The sequence below is a fragment of the Stigmatopora nigra genome, chromosome 13, assembly GCF_051989575.1.
Source record: "Stigmatopora nigra isolate UIUO_SnigA chromosome 13, RoL_Snig_1.1, whole genome shotgun sequence".
Taxonomy (NCBI): domain Eukaryota; kingdom Metazoa; phylum Chordata; class Actinopteri; order Syngnathiformes; family Syngnathidae; genus Stigmatopora; species Stigmatopora nigra.
In genome coordinates, this window is record NC_135520.1 from 13,320,678 (window position 1) to 13,340,677 (window position 20,000).

A 20,000-nucleotide genomic window follows, 5' to 3' on the forward strand; every position below is an offset into this window, starting at 1 on the left:
AGTTTCAGACCCTGGAGTCGTGATTGAAGGCATCCAATATCTTGCTCCAGTAGCTTGCACATTGAAATGTGTTCATTGTTTGTATAAAGGGTGGATTGCAGACCCTCCTCAACCTCACATATGCTTTGCCTTAGTTTTTGCCAGCCAACCTTGAGCTTTACAGCCTCATTTGCTACCACTTCTGCACCAGCAGGAGAGGTCTTAGCTCTAACAATTTCAGCTAGACTCTCTATATGTTGCAGATTTTTTTCCTCATCTCGTATTATGCTGTCAAAGACCTGAAAAAAAGCACAAGTAAATATGGTTTTGTTTACTGAGACAAGAAACAATATTAATGAAAATATATTTAAATTGTTGAAAATGCACACGAAAGTTGGAGACACGTTTTGACTTCATTCAGATTTGTAAGCCCCCTGATGAGTCATCACCTTATCATGGTGGTGGGTTTTGTGTGTCCCAGCGAAAATTGGAACTATTTTGTCTGGGGCCTGGTGCCCCTGGTAGGCCCGCCAATGACAAACTGGTGAGGGACCAGAGAAAAAGTATGTCTCAGAAGACCTATGACCTGTTATGATGCGTAAAAACCATTGAACAGTGTGTTCACTAGGCCAGACGCGGGTCAACGAGACCCCACTCTGGAGCCAGGCCTGGAAGAGGTGCGCGATGGCGAGCGCCGGGTGGCCGGGCCTACACCCATGGGGCCCGGCTGGGCAGAGCCCGAAGAGACGAAGTGGGTTAACCTTCACATGGGCTAACCACCTGTGAGAGGGGCTAAAGAGGTCAGGTCTGTCAACAATTGGGAGGCATGGCGGTTTGATCCCCGACCGCAGAAACGGTCTCTTGGCACGTAGAAAGTTACCTCTGTGGTTGGGAATTAGCCTAGGATATTGCGTGAGGTTGAGAAATTCCGGCTTGATGTAGTCGGGCTCACCTTTAAACACAACTTGGGTTCCGGTACCAGTCCTCTTGTTGGGGATTGGACATTTCCACTCCGGAGTTGCTCATATTGAAAGGTGCCAAGTGAGTGTGAGAACACTGGTTGCCCCCCGGCTTTGTGCCTATATGTTGGGGGGTTTACACCAGTGGACGAGAGGGTAGCATTAGGGTCTGTGACAGGACCTGACTGTTGTTTATGCATATGCACCAAACAGCAGTTCAGAGTACCCACCCATTTTGGGAGTCCTAGGAAGGGGGGCCGGAGAGTGCTCCTTCAAGGGACTCCCTCGTTCTGCTGGAGGACTTCAATGCTAACGTGGGAAATTACCGTGAGACCCGATGGTAGGGACGGATGCCCTTGCGGCTTGGGAGACCCATCAATTGTGTTAAGGACTTTGCCCAACCAGTCTACATGTGCCATATGGACTTGAAGAAGGGGTTCGACAGTGTTGCTCGGGGAGACTTGCGTGGGACTCTGTAACCTCTGTTTCGGGGGGTCCAATCCCTTTATGACCGATGTCAGAGTCTGGTCTGATTATCTGGCAGTAAGTCGGATCTGTTTCCAGTGGGGGTTGGATTCTACCCGGGCCGATTCTGTTCATCGTGTGGTACGATTCACAACCGAGTGTAAAGCGGTCGGAATGAGAATAAGCAACTCCAAATCTGAGACCATGGTCATTCAGAAAAGGGTGGCATGGTCATGGGTCAGGTCCTTCCCCGGGTCTAGTTTAAGTATCTTAGGGTCTTGTTTACGAGTGAGAGAAAAATGGAACAGGAGGTCGAGAAGCCGTTCGGTGCAGCATGTGCAGTAATGTGGACTCTGCATTGGTCCAGAAGCAGCTGGGCCAAAAGGCTCTCTCTCTCTTTACCGATCAAACTACGTTCGAAACTTTATCTATCAAAGAACAAGATCTCGGATACAAGCAGCTAAAAAAGTTTCCTCCAAAGTATGTCCGGACTCTCAAAGAAATGGTGGGAAGCTTGTGTCTGTCCGCGGTGCGTCTGTCGGTCCGTGTGTCCCTTTTTCTGTCCGTCCATCCCTCTCTCTCTGTTCGTCCATGTCTGTCCGTCCCGCTCTCTCGTTTTGCGTTTTCTGGTCCATTTGTAGCAAAAACTCGTCTGAATAAACCGTTCAGTGCTCGTTTTATACAGTGATCCCTCGCTACTTCGCGTTCCAGCTATTGCGCCTGCAGAGCTTCGCAGATTTTTTTCAGGAAAAAAAAAATTAAAGATATTAAATCAAAATTATAAATTACATCGTCCTACAAGGTGTGGAAACAAAATATTCAATTAGAATTAGTAATTTGATCATTTTATAAATTTTAAAACACAAAAAAATGCACGTATGCGCAAAGCATCATGGGGGATCACGGCCGCATCACGCCCGCATCACAGGCATAAACGCAAGCTGATTGGCCAGCTGAATGCTCACTGAATATACTCGACTCCCCATTGGCCCATTCACCACGGATGCCCATTCTCAGTCCACGCCTATCTCGTGCTATACAGTACGCTTCTCGCCAAGTTAAGCGTACAAGTTTTGTGAAGCCCTTCGTGATGCCTCCCAAACACTCTCCATGCACCGGTTATTTGGATCCGTGATTGTAGGGCGAAGCAAATGAGCCTGGACAAAAACTTAATCCGAAGTAAGGCTAAATCTTTGTTTGATGCCATGGTGCATGCGAGTGGTGACGACGACGTCAACGTTCTGGACGAGGAAGAACGTCGATGAAGGTGATCCTCTGCCCGGTGCTTCAAGCCAGACTAACCCACGACCACTTACGGCTTTCGCTGCCAGCAAGGGCTGGCTTGAGAGGTTTAAGCGGCGAGTCAGACTAAGGAATGTGTCGCTGCATGGAGATGCAACCTCTGCAGACAGAGCAGCAGCGAGGCGTTATGTTGAGGATGTGTTTCCGGGAATGATAGAAGAAAAGGGCTATGCACCGGTCTTTAATAAGGGATGAAACAGGACTCTACTGGAAGAGGATGCCGTCCCGAACATTTCGTTTCAAGGACAAACTTCAGAAGACAGGTTTCAAAGCCCACAAGGATCGAGTGGCTCTGCTATGATGTTTTTGAATTTCCGAGTTTTCTGAATAAAAGTTTACATTTATTACATTTGCAGTTTTTTATTCTATATATATATATTCTATATTTGATTTGTTTGTATGCACCAACATGCAATTCTACATTCTAATGTGGAATAAAACACCTGAATGAACAGCATATTAGCTTGGTGGTGGTTTTGTGCACGTGTTATACGTTTCTATAAGCGTTTTTGATGGCGCCCGGCTACTTCGCGGTTTCACCCTACTGCGGGGGTGTCCCGGTCCCCATTAACCGCGATAAGCGAGGGATCACTGTACATGAAAGAGATGTGGCAAAGAAAGACAGTGTGCTACAATGATATACAGCCTCTGATGTGATGGCCACCTGGCTTTCTCGCTTCTTGAAAAATTTCTCGTATGTAAGGTGAGTTAATTGATCAAAATTTTCCCCGTCTCTCTCCCTCTCTTTCTGGAGGATTTCCTCCGGGTACTCTGGTTTTCTCTCACATTCCAAAAACATGCATGGAAGGTGGATTGGACACTTTTTTGTCCCTAGGTGAGGGTGCATGGTTCTCCGTCTCCTTGTGCCCTGCAACCCCTGTCCTGATTCAGGGTGTCCCCCACCTCTGGCCCGAACAGCTGGGATTGGCTCCAGCACCCCACGACCCTAATGATGATAAAGCAGTTCCGAAAATGAGATGAGTTACCATTTTAGAAAAATGGATAGAATTTCAATCTTACCTGTAAGGCTAGTAGTTTGTTTTCTTTCATATCCTTTTTTTCCAAAAGGTCTGTCAGCTCTTTGGTTTTTGACAGCAGCCATGACTGAAATCTCTGTACACTGCCTTGATAGTTTTTATGATCCTCAGCTATCTCCTCAAGCAACGATAGACGCTCCTAGAATGGTGACAGATACACATTAATTCATCAATAATGGAATCTTTATTCTCATTTGATGGGAAATTGTATATTTATCACAAATATATGTATTTATTCTGGTTGGTCTGGTCAGGTGATGACTAAAGTATACACTTAAAAAAGCTTGTAAGCCTTTTTTTAGAGAGCAAATTTTAAATTTTATTTATAAGGTAGTGAATATATTGAAGAAAAAGAATCAACTTAACGGGAATAACATAGAATTTTTATTTCTGCAGAATGTAAAATAGTTGACTAAAACAAAGCATGGATACTCTAATAAATCTAAAAATATATAACTTTTTTCAACCATTGACACAGACGCCAAGACCCCACTACTCTATATAACAGTCTTCAATGTAATTGACTGGTAACCAGGCTGTACCGCAAGTCCTCCACATAGTCAATGAGGAAGGGGCTCATGCACCCCTGGTATACATGACTGGGATGCCACAATACCAAAATGTAATTAACACCGATATGATAATGGCACAACATACCTCTAGATTCAGATTAAACAATATCAGGGTAAAATAATTCAAATAAGTACAAACCGGTGGCATATATGTACATACATTACATACATTTTACAAATGTTGATAAATATTTTTTTACCCCCAATGAGTCTTCAACTTTTTGTGGTGGTGGGGTTTTTGGTTTGTCTGGGGAATTTGTGACCCTGGTCACTTGTGGAAAACTGTTCTGAGATGTGGGACCAGACAAAGAATGACTCTGAATACCTCTTATGATCAAAAAGACCATTAAACTACCGATTCCCTCGCCCGGACGCGGGTCCACCAGGGCCCCATTTTGGAGCCAGGCACAGAGGAGGGGCACGATGGCAAGCGCCTGGTGGCCGGGCCTACACACATAGGGCCCGGCCGGGCGGAGTGATTGAGAAGAACGGTCCCCCTGATCAGAACCCGAGTGGTGTTCTATTTTCTATTTTTAGATTAAAGCACCCGTCGGGGACCGACAATAATGAACACCATGTTCAAGGATAAAAGTGTCCATATGTGCACTTGGCATTGGGACACCCACGGCTACAGTTCAATGATCGACTTCGTGGTCGAGTCATCGGAACTGCGGCCGCATGTCTTGGACACTCTGAAGAAAGGGGCGGAGCTGTGAACCGATCACCACCTGGTGGTGAGTTGGGTACGATGGTGGGGGCGGATGCCCGTGCGGCCCAGGAGACCCAAACGTTTCATGACGGTATGTTGGGAACGACTGGTGGGGTACCCTGTCAGAAGGAGTTTCAATTCCCACCTCCGAGAAAGCTTCTCACACGTCCGGGAAGAGGCGGGGGACACCGAGTCCAAATGGACCATGATCCTCCCATCTATTACTGAGGCGGCAGACCGGACTTGCGGCTGCAAGTTGGTCAGTGCATGTCGTTGCAGCATTCCCAGGACACAGTAAGGGATGCCGTCAGGCTGAAAGGGGAGTCCTATTAGGCCTTCGTGGTCCATGGGAGTCCGGGGCAGTCGACGGGTACCAGGTGGCCAAGCGGCACGCGGCTCCGGTCAACTCTCAGGCGAAAATCCGAGCGTGGGAGGAGTTCGGTGAGGACGACTTCAGCATGGCTGCAAGGAAATTTTGGTCCACCACCCGATGTCTAAGGAGAGGGAAGGAGTGCACCATGAACACAGTGTATAGTGGGGGTGGAGCGCTGCTGATTCTACGGATAGAGAGGAGCCTGATGAGGTGGCATCTGATGAGGATGCCCCCTGGACGCCTCCCTAGGGAGGTCTTCCGGGCACATCCCACGGGGAGGAGGCCGCAGGGCTGACGTCGGACAAGCTGGGGAGACTGACTCCCGGCTAACCCAGGACTGCCTTGGGGTCCACCCGGAAGAGCTGGATGAAGTAGAAACATTGAACATGAAACATTGGACAAAATATGCCCAGGGTTAACGATGGGAAAAGTATTGTGTGCACCGTAAGTCAGATCCACAGCAAAGTATTACAACCTAAGAACACAGCATATATAACAAAATGTTACGATCGCGTCGCGTAGTGCGGGGTAACATAACATAAACAACTTAGCTTGATCACTTATTACAAACGAAAAGAAACATGCAGCGTGGCATGGGCAGCGTGGCATGGCATCAAGGTGAACGGCATGACTACGAGGAAACACAGGGAATGAAACCAGACGATCTGACAGCGTTCAACCAAAACCATAATGCTTAAATAGCATAAAAAAACCTAATCATCTAATTAGCCGCGGCTGATAATAATAATGACATCATGCCAGGAGTAGCAATCAAGCCACTCCTGACAGTACATCCCCTCTAAGGGACGGATCCTAGACGTCCCAAGGTCAATTCTAACATCAGATTGCAGAACAAGTAGGGAGGGTGGGTGGGAGACCTACCTTGGTCCGGTGGTCGTCCACACCAACCCAAGAACAGACGAAGGAGAGGTCGATCCGGCGGGCGTCCGCGCCAGCCTGAAACAAGACGAGGCAGTAGTCGGTCCGGCGGGCGTCCGTGCCGGCCAGAAACGAGACGGGGCAGTGGCAAGTCTGGCGGCCGTCCGCGTCGGCCAGAAACAAGACGGGGCAGTGGCAAGTCTAGCGGGCGTCCGTGCCGGCCAGAAACAAGACGGGGCAGTGGCAAGTCTGGCGGCCGTCCGCGTCGGCCAGAAACAAGACGGGGCAGTGGCAAGTCTAGCGGGCGTCCGTGCCGGCCAGAAACAAGACGGGGCAGTGGCAAGTCTGGCGGGCGTCCGCGCCAGCCTGAAACAAGACGAGGCAGTAGTCGGTCCGGCGGGCGTCCGTGCGGGCCAGAAACGAGACGGGGCAGTGGCAAGTCTGGCGGCCGTCCGCGCCGGCCAGAAACAAGACGGGGCAGTGGCAAGTCTGGCGGGCGTCCGCGCCGGCCAGAAACAAGACTGGGCAGTGGCAAGTCTGGCAATCGTCCGCGCCGGCCAAGAACGTGACGAGGCAGTGGTTGCCCGGCCGGCCTCCGCGCCGGTCAGGAACGAGATGAGGCATGGGCATGTCTGGCGGGCATCCGTGCCAGCCAGAAACGAGACGAGGCATGTGCAGGTCTGGCGGGCGTCTGTGCCAGCCAGAAACAAGACGAGTCTTTGGTCGATCCGGCGGGCGTCCGCGCCGGCCAGAAACGAGACGAGGCAGTGGTCGGTCCGGCGGGCGTCCGCGCTGGCCAGAAACGAGACGAGGCTGTGGTCGATCCGGCGGGCGTCCGCGCCGGCCAGAAACGAGACGAGGCAGTGGTCGGTCCGCCGGGCGTCCGCGCCGGCCAGAAACGAGACGAGGCAAGGGCAGGTCTGGCGGGCATCCGTGCCAGCCAGAAACGAGACGAGGCAGTGGTCGGTCCGGCAGGCGTCCCAGCTGGTCCTTTAAGTCTTGGCCAAACTGCCTGCCTTTAGGAGATATTAGAGTTTTAGTACGGTCGGGCACCTTGCCCTGTTTGCTCGGGGGGTGGACAACTCTCTCCTCCCGGGAAACCGGAGCATTGCTTCTCTGGACGTCGCCGGCCCCGTCCTCCAGGGGCACCGGCGAATTGGCACTCTCGACTTCGCCAGCCCCTTCTTCCAGGGACTCCGGCGAATTGGCACTCTCGACGTCGCCGGCCCCTTCTTCCAGGGACTCCGGCGAATTGCCACTCTCGACGTCGCCGGCCCCTTCTTCCAGGGACTCCGGCGAATTGCAACTCTCGACGTCGCCAGCCCCTTCTTCCAGGGACTCCGGCGAATTGCCACTCTCGACGTCACCAGCCCCTTCTTCCAGGGACTCCGGCGCATTGCCACTCTCGACGTCACCAGCTTCTTCCTTCAGGGGCACCGGCGAATTACCACTCTTGACGTCACCGGCCCCATCCTCCAGGGGCAACGGCGAATTGGCACTCTGGACGTCGCCAGCCCCTTCTTCCAGGGACTCCGGCGAATTGCCACTCTCGACGTCGCCAGCCCCTTCTTCCTCCAGGGGCATCAGCGAATTACCACTCTTGACGTCGCCAGCCCCTTCTTCCAGAGACTCCGGCAAATTGCCACTCTCGACGTCACCGGCCCCGTCCTCCAGGGGCAACGGCGAATTGCCACTCTCGACGTCGCCAGCCCCTTCCTCCAGGGGCACCGGCGAATTGGCACTCTCGACTTCGCCAGCCCCTTCTTCCAGGGACTCCGGCGAATTGGCACTCTCGACGTCGCCGGCCCCTTCTTCCAGGGACTCCGGCGAATTGCCACTCTCGACGTCGCCGGCCCCTTCTTCCAGGGACTCCGGCGAATTGCCACTCTCGACGTCACCAGGCCCTTCTTCCAGGGACTCCGGCGCATTGCCACTCTCGACGTCACCAGCTTCTTCCTCCAGGGGCACCGGCGAATTACCACTCTTGACGTCGCCAGCCCCTTCTTCCAGGGACTCCGGCGAATTACCACTCTCGAAGTCGCCGGCCCCGTCTTCCAGGGGCGCCGGAGCATCGTCGCCACTTCTGGGCGGACAGGCGCTGGACGGGCAGGCGCTGGACAGAGCGGTGCTTGGGAGAGCGGTGCTTGGGAGAGCGGTGCTTGGGAGAGCGGTGCTTGGGAGAGCGGTGCTTGGGAGAGCGGTGCTTGGGAGAGCGGTGCTTGGGAGAGCGGTGCTTGGGAGAGCGGTGCTTGGGAGAGCGGTGCTAGAATGGCCGTCCGTCACCAGAAACCTGGTCCGTGGCTTCGGTACGGGTGCGACTGGCGACCCCAAAGGCAACGGGAGTACTTTGCGTGGCCTTAGCACAGGAGCTTGGGGCACTTGAAACGGCGTGGTCGGCCGAGTAACTTCGGCCACTTGGACAGGCGTGGTCGGCCGAGTAACTTCGGCCACTTGGACAGGCGTGGTTGGCCGAGAAACTTCCGCCACTTGGACAGGCGTGGTTGGCCGAGTAACTTCGGCCACTTGAACAGGCGTGGTTGGCCGAGTTGGAACGGGGAGGGCTGCATAGTTTCTAGGAGATGCTGGTACAGCGTGATCGGCCGAGTAACTTCGGGCACTTGGAAAGGCGTGATCGGCCGAGTAACTTCGGGCACTTGGAAAGGCGTGGTCGGCCGAGTAACTTCGGGTACTTGGAAAGGCGTGGTCGGCCGAGTAACTTCGGGCGCTTGGAACGGGGAGGGCTGCATAGTTTCTGGGAGATGCTGGTACAGCGTGATCGACCGAGTAACTTCGGGCACTTGGAAAGGCGTGGTCGGCCGAGTAACTTCGGGTACTTGGAAATGTGTGATCGGCCGAGTAACTTCGGGCACTTGGAACGGGGAGGGCTGCATAGTTTCTAGGAGATGCTGGTACAGCGTGATCGGCCGAGTAACTTCGGGCACTTGGAAAGGCGTGGTCGGCCGAGTAACTTCGGGTACTTGGAAAGGCGTGGTCGGCCGAGTAACTTCGGGCACTAGGAACAGGGAGGGCTGCATAGTTTCTAGGAGATGCTGGTACAGTGAGGTCGGCCGAGTATCCTGGGACGACTGGAACAGCGAGGTCGGCCGAGTAACTTCGGGCACTAGGAAGGGCGTGGTCGAGGTCAGGAGAGGAGCTTGGACAGATGTGGTCGGGAGAGGAGCTTGGACGGACGTGGTCGGGAGACGAGCTTGGACGGACGTGGTCGGGAGAGGAGCTTGGACGGACGTGGTCGGGCGCGTAACTTGGACAGTGGTTAGTGTGTCCAGGCATTGCTTTCGCTTTGCTCTACGGCGTGGCGCTCGGCAGCTCCTCTGGGAGGATTGCACAGCACCCCCGCAATCACGTCGTGTCCCATAATAGATGGTCAGCCCACTCTGTAATTGCTGGTCGGGGTATTTGGAGTAGGAATTGTCGGGGGAAAAATAGGGGTAATCCTCTTCCAGTGGTAGGTCTCGGGGTCCGAATTGGTCGAAGAATTCACTATCGGATTCCGAAACACAAGCGAAAAAATCAATTTCCTCAACGATGTCCTCCTCACCCGAATCTTCAGGCTACCTCCATGGTGAATCAATTCCGCTGGTCATAGGCATAAGATAACTTGGGCGATTTCTGGTGGTTGTACGTGCCTGGGCATCATGATTAAACTGTTTGGGCTTCCCAGGGCGACGTGCATACCAGTGGTGGGGCGTAGGAGTAAGCTGCGGATCTAACTCTCCTACCAGCTGAGACTCATCTCCAGCAATGATGTGCCTGAGAGCCCCGCACCACGGTGTGTTCGTTACAAAACTCCTAAACGATTCTGAGGGGTTTCTTATACACTCCAAGCAGTCCGGTGTCTTCGAGGTGGATGGTTTGCGTCGCCGAGCGCGTCGGCGCGAGCGTGGGTGGCGCTCCGCTGGGTCCATGATGGTCGGATCGTGCTGTTACGATCGCGTCGCGTAGTGCGACGATAAGCAAATGGAAAAGGGGAGGCAGATATGTTGCTCTTGTTGCTTGATTTAATAAACGGGGTAACATAACATAAACAAGTTAGCTTGATCACTTATTACAAACGAAAAGAAACATGCAGCGTGGCGTCAATGTGAACGGCATGACTATGAGGAAACACAGGGAATGAAACCAGACGATCCGACAGCGTTCAACCAAAACCATAATGCTTAAATAGCATAAAAAAACCTAATCATCTAATTAGCCGCGGCTGATTATAATAATAACATCATGCCAGGAGTGGCAATCAAGCCACTCCTGACACAAAATCTCATGAACGCATTGAAAACATTTTTTTTTAAAATGACCGTAAACATTTTTGGAGCCTAAATCCATTGATATAGGGACGCAGCAATCCACTTTTTTTCACTTCCACAAGAACCCTCAAGTATGTTTTGATATTTTTTTTTCTTTTCTCCTTAATACGTACATTGCTCTGGTATATGATTAGGCTCTGTATTGGCAGATCCTCAAAATTGGGTAACTGGATCCAGTTGTAAAAACATGTGATCAAGACATTCCTAAAATAACTACCAGATATTATTACAATCCATTACGGAATAACGGGGAGAGGGAATTTTAGTTATAGTCCTTCTACAAGAAAAAGCTTTAAATCATGCCACAAGAATTTTCTTACCTCAACCTTGTCCCTGATGTCACTAAAGGTTTTCAGCAGTTTCTCCCGGCCTTGGGACTCCAGACTAGGGTCTTGGGTTCTGTTGTGCAGCACAGCAGCTTCGTCTAACAGTCTCTCCAGTAAGGCTTTCTGCCCATGGACATCACTTACAATCACTTTCTGTTGGCTCACTTTCCATAGCTTTTCCTTTAGTCCCAATTGCAACTCCACACCAAGATCCAGGTCGAGCTGCTGCCTTGTTAGCCACAAAACAAACTCCTGGTGGGCTTTCAAATACTCACTCCAGTGAAGCCATACCCACTCAATTCGACTGAGAATAGAGATGAAGAAAATGATCAAGTATAAAGTCAGACAAAAGTGATTTAATCTTTCTCAAGTACCGTGTCACGAAAAATCTTTACCCGTGACTAATATTTTGGTAATTGATTTACATTTAGTTTGGATCATGTTTTCTTAGTGTATAGATTTTGTAAATTGTTGTTTAACTTTTGACCTCAAGCCCAGGAACCCAATAACACGCATGGGAAAAATCCTTGCCAATACCATGTGGAAAAATCTGAAATATACCGTATTTACGACATTATTTATGCGCATAAAAACCTGACATGACAAAAAACTGCAATTTGACGGCACAGCGACACGACGACGTCCTTAAAGATGGCCCCCTTGCGTTGCAGCGTGACGTCACAAGTTCGGCCGATACTTTTATTTATTTCTAAATCGAGAATAAATATACAGATAAAACACTAAATCAAATCTATTTTAACGTCTATGAATGAAATTCAAGAAAAAAAACTACATCTTTTGCATAAAACGTTGAAAAAACACGTTCACTGCTCGCTCGCTGCACGGCCTTCTTACTGTAGTTAAACGTGCTCAGACAGGCTAGATGTGAGTACACTTGTGTCTGTAGGTACATGCTCTGACCATAGTGTTTACCATGTTAGCACACCAAAATAGTTAAGGCTGATCGAAAGTCTTGCGGTCGAACATCAAAATATAAACCTTGATACCTGCGTAATCTGTATGCTAATATTGCACCGAGAGACTTGAATACTACGTATTGCGCTATTGGCATACTTCCTGGTTGTGCTTACGTTACTTCCTTTTTTAATTTGTCTAAGTGAAAACAAGACACTCCCTTTCGGAACACAGAAAGGAAACGATTGTCCGATTTGTGATTATGAAATCATGTTCGAAAGTGACAACTATTGGAGGAATATGAACCATCGAAAGAATTGAGATATTTTGATATTGGAAGCAATATGGCTGCCACAACATCTTAAATTTCTGGTAAGAAATTTAAAATATCTGCAATTAGAAAGCATCAGGTTCTCATCAAGATAGACATATTTCTTCTTTCAAATTGAATAAATTGATATTCTGCATTTACAAACAGGCATAACTTCTTTATGATATTGACCCTAAAAATAAATAAAACAGTTGTTCCGCCATAAAAAATTATCTTTCGGAAAAACGGGTTGGAAGAGAAAGAAAAATTTGTTACACGCATTGCAAAGCAAATGTGTATAAAATTATGTACAGGTATACAGAAGCAGGGGTATACCTATTAGGAAAAAGTATGAAAAACTAACGGTAATTTTAAAGGAAAGGCTGATAAATAATACCTATTTAAGCAATGCATGGTCTTATTTTTGTTAAAACATTGTAAACCAAAGTGAAAATATGAATAAAAAATATAAAAACTCAAAATAGCGGTGCTTTTGGGTAGTTCATGCTACTAACTTCAAGCGGAAATGACTACGCCAAAGCACTGCAGTGTGCAGTGAAGAGGGTATGGATTTTCATATCTGCAGAGTGTAATGCTTAAAAGTACCAAGAGAGCAACAACATATTTCTGGTCAAGCGTACTCCTCGATAATGCTTGCAAATTCTCAAATCTGGAGTTTACACCTAGAGAAGTTTCTGGCCACCATAAAAAAATTCAACTCTCTACGATGGATGGTTTGAACAAACAGCATGAGAATGATAACAGAAAACATCCACCCATCCATAAATCAAGCTTCATCTACTCAATGCTCCCGGAAACACTTTTTTTTTTCCTGTCGTGACGGGAAGACTCGGTGAGACACAATGTTGCTGGCCGCGCTGACCCAATGTAGTTGTAAGGTAGGACACCTTTCCACATCATTTACGAACGTCATTTTTGGAAGAATTTCCGCCAGCGAATTTCCAGGTGCACACACACCCTCACATTCATTTATAAATCATGCTTGATTGATATTATAAAATAAATAAAGCGTGATTTATGGATTGGTGGATAATTTGTGATTTTTTAAAATTTTTAAATCCAAGATGGCGGCGCGCACGGGGGCAGCGGCTCTATGCACTCCAGTTATGTGTCGTTCGTTATTTACTAAAATCTGCGAGGGTAACTTTTCTACAGTCGCCAGGATTTTATTACTCTTGGAAGGAGATGCAATATATCCATCACAACAGACTACCAACGGACCGACAATATCCCCGAGGACATCTCGAGAACTCCGGGATCTCCATGGATATTCAGCCCACTCAGATATTTATTTATATCTATTTACCTAGACAGCTAAAGGTTGTCATAGTAATGGCTATCTATATTCCACCGGATGTACAGTACACTGAAGGTTCAGGAATGTGAAGTGAAACTGGCAATGCGGTCTGTGAGCACCAGGAAGGCTGCTGGCCCCGACGGAGTACCTGGGAAGGTGCTCAAAGCTTGTGCTGGCCAGCTGGCTGGTGTTTTTTAAAAAAACAATTGTTCCCTGAGAGAATCCATCATTCCATACTGCCTGAAATCTGCCACCCTTATCCCTGTCCCTAAAAAGCCAACCATTGACAGCCTTAATGACTATAGGCCTGTTGCACTCACGCCTGTGATCATGAAGTGCTTTGCAAAGTAGGTCGCCCGTCATATCAGGAATACAGGACCCCCCCCCCCTCAGTTGACCCTCACCAGTTTGCTTAGAAAGCAAACAGGTCCACTGAGGATGCCATCGCCATAGCTCTATACACAGCACTGAGCCACCTGAACCACCATGGGAATTACGTGAGGATGCTTTTTTTATTGGCTATAGCTCAGCCTTCAACACTATAATACCGGACATTCTGACTGACAAACTCTTCCACCTTGGACTATCCTCTTCCATCTGCTGCTGGATAAAAAACTTCTTAACCAACTGACCACAAACTTTTAGACTTGCTCCCCACATCTCTTCCTCCATTACACTGAGCTATGGCTCCCCTCAAGGCTGTGTACCGAGTCCTCTTCTGTACTCCCTGTACACATACGACTGTACACCAACTCACCAGTCCAAATCCATCATCAAATTTGTCGATGACACCACTGTGGTCAGACTCATCTCAAGAGGGGAGTCGGCATACAGAGATGAGGTCAACAAACTCTTCGTGGTGCTCAGTTAGCAATCTTACACTGAACACCACAGAAACTAAAGAAATAATCCTGTACTTTCGCTAACACACCACAGATCTGACCCCACTCCTCATAAATGGAGTATGTGTACAGGGTCCAGTCCTTTAAATTCCTGGGGGTGATGACAACAAAGTCTATGTCCGATTATTATTATTATCCCATTATAATTTATAACTCCCGTCACGACAGAGAAAAGTGTTCAGTGGACACTCACTGGCGGAAATTATTACGAAAATGAAATTTGGAAATGATGTGGAAAGGTGTCCTACCTTATGACCAATTGGCCGTGTGGTCCCCTTAGGACACATCATCTAAAAACAACAATTCATGAATCAATTCGGCTTTAATCTTTAACAAATAAAAGTTTACACAATCAGAGAAGGTGAAGAAATTCAATCGCACGTCTATCTGGGCACCAAAAAAATAATCAACTCTTTACGTTGCACCGTTTGGACAAACATAGCGAGGGATTCTTAACATACACGCACATACATCCATCCATTAATCACGCTTTATAAGGATTTATATAGAAAACCGACCCAGTGAGGAGGAAAGGGGAAGAAACAAGTCTGAATATCCAAGCAAATTTGACGAATTAAATTACAGTGGAGTGCCTAAGCAGTTTGGGAAATGTTTTGTGAACTAAATTTGAATTTATCAAGACAATTTGGTGAAAAGGATGACCCATATGCGTCATCAGCGTCGGCAATGTTGTTCCACTGCATAGAAGATGTTTTGGATATATTATGGATGAAGGTCAAAGATGACAATGACCATACCTGTTGTTTATGTTGAGTTGTCAATTAATTTAGGATTTCTCTTCCTTTCGGGGTCCAAAATTGTATTTAATAAAGCCATGAAAAGTTTGACCATTCTTGTCAGGTTTAAAACCATATAGAGAGTCGGCTTGATGAGATTTTCAAAGACTTCAGCTGAAGAAGGGGTCAGAATAGCCAGCACTGGGAGATGTGTCTATGCCTCAGACTGACCAGTTCGAATCCCTACCTACCTCCAACATTGGAGCTAGTTTTATTAACAAAGGGTCATGTGACCTAGGTACAAACTTAAGGCGGGAAGAGGTGAACAAAGAAATGGTCGTGTCTTGGTATATGACGTGCCCCTAACTCATAGGTGTCATGAAGGAAATTTCCACTAGGCTATCCAAAATTCTATCCTAGTGACTATACAGCATAAAAGTATAAAGAATACATTCTATACTCCATAATTGTAATGTTTCCAAAACAAGAGAAAAACTGCAGCACCTGTGGCAGTGAACGATGTAGGTACAGGTTTCCTCCCAAGAGCTTTTTAAATCTTTTAGTTTTACAAAGGTGTGCTTCCTCAGTTGTTCATCTCCACTCTCTAGAAGCTGCTCAGCTGCGACCAATGCCGAGTCCATCTTCATGCGACCAGAATGCTCAGATTGGTGGATTTTCTTAAACATGAAAGTGAAAATTGATCTCATTAGCTGGGTCTTATTACATCTGAAATACACACAATGTACATTATAGAATAGCAAATTAGTAATGGAAACATATATTTGGGAAAAGGTTCGAAAATATTGCAAAAAAGTTTGTTATGCTTATACTACATGAGGTAGTTTTTCAGATATTTAGGTATTAATAGAGAACAGTGGTACCTCAGTTTTCAACCACAAAAGGTGTCATATACCGTATTTTCACACCTATAAAACACACCATCTAATATTGCGCAGTCGGTTTTGTGTTTTGTCAGTACATAGGGCGACTTCATTTTATAAGGCGCTAGCGTGTCATAATAGCCATTAGGGTATGTTATGCTAGCTGTTATTAAATGTTAGGCTAGCCGCTAGCATGTTTTTTTTAAAGAAAGCAAAAGCAAAACTGAGTTTGATAATGCTTTATTGAGGTAAAAGGTCAGAGTTGTTTATTCCGGGAACTTGATTCCAGCATTGTCCGAAAGCTCGAAAAACAGCTCTGGCAGACACTTGAGCAGTCATCCACAATCCATTGTAACTCGGGACATGCATCACTCGCAAACCTTTGATTCACCTCACTTTTATATCGGGTGCGACAATTCATTCCATAACTCCCAAGCCGTTAGCAAAGCTGTTAATGTGTATTCAATCCATGTCTTCAGTCCATTTTCCAAGCGTTTACACGCCATTCAGGCATGGCTCTAATAAGCTGTTTCTTTGAGTTTTGAGACTGTTCTTGAGGGTTAAAAGCGGTGTGACCACACGGAAGTCAAATGTCTTGCGACTCTACTGGGATGTTTTGAATATGATGTTTTATCGTAATGCTTGGAATACGCAGGGAGGCTATTTTTAGGGTGACTGTCCGCTGGGTTTATCGCAATAAGTAGCGTGCCAGCACAAAAAAAAAGTGACTCAAGCGGTCAGGGCCATTCAAAAAATCTAATTTAGTGCACAGAGCAGACGCACCGACCGATTGAGCGCATTGACCAATTAAGAGAACATTTTAGACTTTTAAGTGCACTCTAAAGGTGTGAAAATACGGTACTTAAAATATATAAATATATTTTTTATATCATTATATACATATTTAGTGTTCCCTCTGTTACCGCGGTTAATGGGGAGCGGGACCACTCGCGATAAGTGAATTTCCGCGAAGTAGGGATTCCCCTTAAAAAATGCTTAATTTGAATTTAATTCCAAAAAAAAAATTTATATATATTTTTTAATTAAAAAAAAAAAGTTTACCCCCCTGTATACAGTACACCAGGGGTGTCCAAACTTTTTGCAAAGAGGGCCAGATTTGGTAAGGTGAAAATGTGTGCGGGCCGACTTTTAGCCTGACATTCTTTGAACCATTAACATTAAATGCAAATTAGCTTTTTGGGATTTTTTTTTTAATTACAAATGGCATACTTTTACTTTTACATTTTTTTTACATTTAGGTTTTTACCGAAATCAAAAACCACAAAAAATTAAGAAAACTATCAAGGATATCTAAGTTCATGTGAAACATCACATATTATTCACTATTATATGCTCACTGTAGGAACAGTGTTGAAAACAAAACAATGATCACTGCATATTCAAACTGTGATTTTGACCATCACAAAAAAAATAATGAACTGAGATTTAAGAATTTATTCAACTCAGAGGACTTAACAAATATCTTGCCTGCACTAATGTGAAGGGTGATACTGGGATCTTGACTGCAGTATGTAGTCCAGGTCTTCATCGCACGCTAACGAGAAAAAGTCAAACTCAGTTCCTTTTGCCTCTAACTGTCTCTTAATATCTAATGAAACGTCTTCAATTCTCCGTGCTACAGTATTACGAGCCAGGCAAATATTGGCAAACTCTTGCTTCTTCGCGGGACAAATTTTCTCAACCATTTTCATTACACAGTCTTTAATAAATTCACCGTCACTGAAAGGTTTGCAGTGCTTTGCAATTAGCGTTGCCACTTCGTAGCTTGCCTTTGTGGCATTTTCATTTGACTCACGGGCTCTTGTGAAAAAGCTTTGCTGTGCCGTTAAAACAGCTTCCAGTTGCTTCACTTTTTCACCGCGTTCGTTCCCAGTTAGCTTGTCGTAGCTAGCATGTTTCGTCTGGTAGTGCCTCTTAATGTTGAATTCCTTGAAAACAGCCACAGTCTCTTGGCAAATTAGGCAGACACAGTTGTTTCGTATTTCAGTGAAAAAATACTCAAATTTCCACTTCTCCTGGATGCGGCGGCCCTCCCGGTCAACTTTCTTTTCTTTGTTTACATGTTAGAAATGGGCTGGGCTGAAACAATGACGAAAGGGTCACGGCGGCCAGAGTGCGGCCACGGGGCTACTGCCATCTTCTGGTGAAGTGAAAAATAGCTTTTTGTACACATTTATTTTATACTGTGGTCAACAGTGCTGGCGGGCCGTGTATTATTGATTTCATGATAGAGGCCGTGGGCCGGTAAAAATTTGTCCACGGGCCTTATTTGGCCCGCGGGCCGGACTTTGGACATGCCTGCAGTACACCATATAGAATACGGGTAGAGAGAGTGAAATTCATGTTATAACAAAAAAAAACCTGTAAAATATGTTGTTTCAATGTAATTATTTGTATTTTTTTTTCCCAAAAAAATCGGCGAAGCTCCGAGTCCGCGATAGCTGAACCGCGAAGTAGCGGGGGAACACTGTAATTACAACCCTTTTGATATTCTTCCCACTGAACATATACTGTTTATAGTATCACTCAAGTCTTGTATGTGTTGGACATTCCAGTTACCAATTCCTTGTTTAAACCTGGCTGTTAAAGAAGCTTGAAAGATCCTAACAGAATTCTCAAAGCCTCAGTGCTAAATCAAGTAATTTAAAAGACCAGCTGGCTGCATAAAAAAAATCCTAAAATGGAAATTCCTTTGTAACTGAAACACACCCATTTTGACTGACTGGAAAATGACCTAACAAACATGAGTCATATTATGAGAGGCTGTCTTTTTTCTTGTAAATGAAGAGAACTGACCTTAATATTCAATAATAAATGTCCTGCCTTTTTTGTCAATTGCAGTATTTTCTGGCATATAAGTCATATTTAAAAAAAAAAAATAGACATTGACATGTACAAAACTGCAAGGTGACGAAAGACAAAATGCCATAACGCAATACATGGCAGCTGATACGGTCATTTATTTACAAAAAAAATAAACAGATAAAACAAAACGTCTTGAGGAATTGTGAAAATCAATGATTTTATGGCAATTTTTTTGACACCCAGCTTCCCTGAACTTTCCCGAATGTTCAAGCAGACCATGTGCATTTTCACCCTCACCGCCGAGGCATAAAGGGTCCGTGTGTGAGCATGGAATTAAAGGTAAAGCAGGTTTTAATTTTCCTGAAAGAGGCTTCTGCTTCCTCCGACCAATGAAATTTTGTGTAGCCCAAAAAAAGCTGTAGATCCTTCATAGTGTCCACCCAGAGCCCCCCGTAGGCCACGACGAACCTGAGGAAGGTGTCTATGCACCGTGGAACATCCATTTCTCGGCCTTCATGTAGAGGTGGTTCTCCAAAAGAAACGTCTCTAAGGACATTATTGACTGCAAGGCATTACCAGCTACTCAAAATGGCCCAGAGGGGTGGTGAAGGCCATCTTCCATTCATTCCCTCCAAAATGCGGATCAGATGGTAGGCATTAGGGAGGTCCAACTTGGTGAGAGCAACCCCTGTGAAGTGGAGAAAAAGCCGATTCATTTCGTTTTTTAGGCCACGGGTTAGACTCGAGACACGTGGTGTGGCAGGCCAAACAGGCTGTCCCCTTGGGGCTTGACCAGTCAATGACTGGATTGTGTTCCCTGAGCCAAGGGAGGCCCCACACTATGGGGTTCACAAGGCAGTCCAAAACATCAAACCACGCAACTTCCTGGTGGTTCCCAGATAAAAGGAGGTGAACTGGCTCTGTCCGGAGGTCTACTCTGCCCAACGGCTGCCCGTTTAGTGCGGCTGCGGGGGTCCAAAACGGCACGCCCACTGGAGAAGTTCTGATGCCAAGGAGGGAAATCATGGAGCAGTTGATCAAACTCTCATCTGCTCCATAGTCAACCAGTGTGGTGGTCTTGTGAGTCTGGCCCTCCCAGGAGAGAGGCCGGAATCAGAAGATCGTGGTAGGATCCCCCCACCTGTCGAACCGGACACACAAGTACGAGATGACCTCTCTCCCCGG

At 46.9% G+C, this 20,000-nt stretch overlaps 1 protein-coding gene across 7 annotated transcripts in view; it reads right to left on the reverse strand.

Annotated features, from left to right (window-relative positions):
* syne3 (spectrin repeat containing, nuclear envelope family member 3) overlaps positions 1–20,000 on the reverse strand; it is a 107,230-nt gene that overhangs the window by 41,548 nt on the left and 45,682 nt on the right. For all 7 annotated transcript variants that reach the window (XM_077730907.1, XM_077730906.1, XM_077730900.1 and 4 more), the window contains 4 exons: positions 15,613–15,785; positions 10,921–11,230; positions 3,726–3,881; positions 1–278 (listed from right to left, as the gene is read on the reverse strand). The exon at positions 1–278 is cut by the window's left edge and continues 73 nt beyond it. In XM_077730907.1, the coding sequence (XP_077587033.1) occupies positions 1–278; positions 3,726–3,881; positions 10,921–11,230; positions 15,613–15,785 (917 nt within the window). The remainder of the gene's footprint in view (positions 279–3,725; positions 3,882–10,920; positions 11,231–15,612; positions 15,786–20,000) is intronic.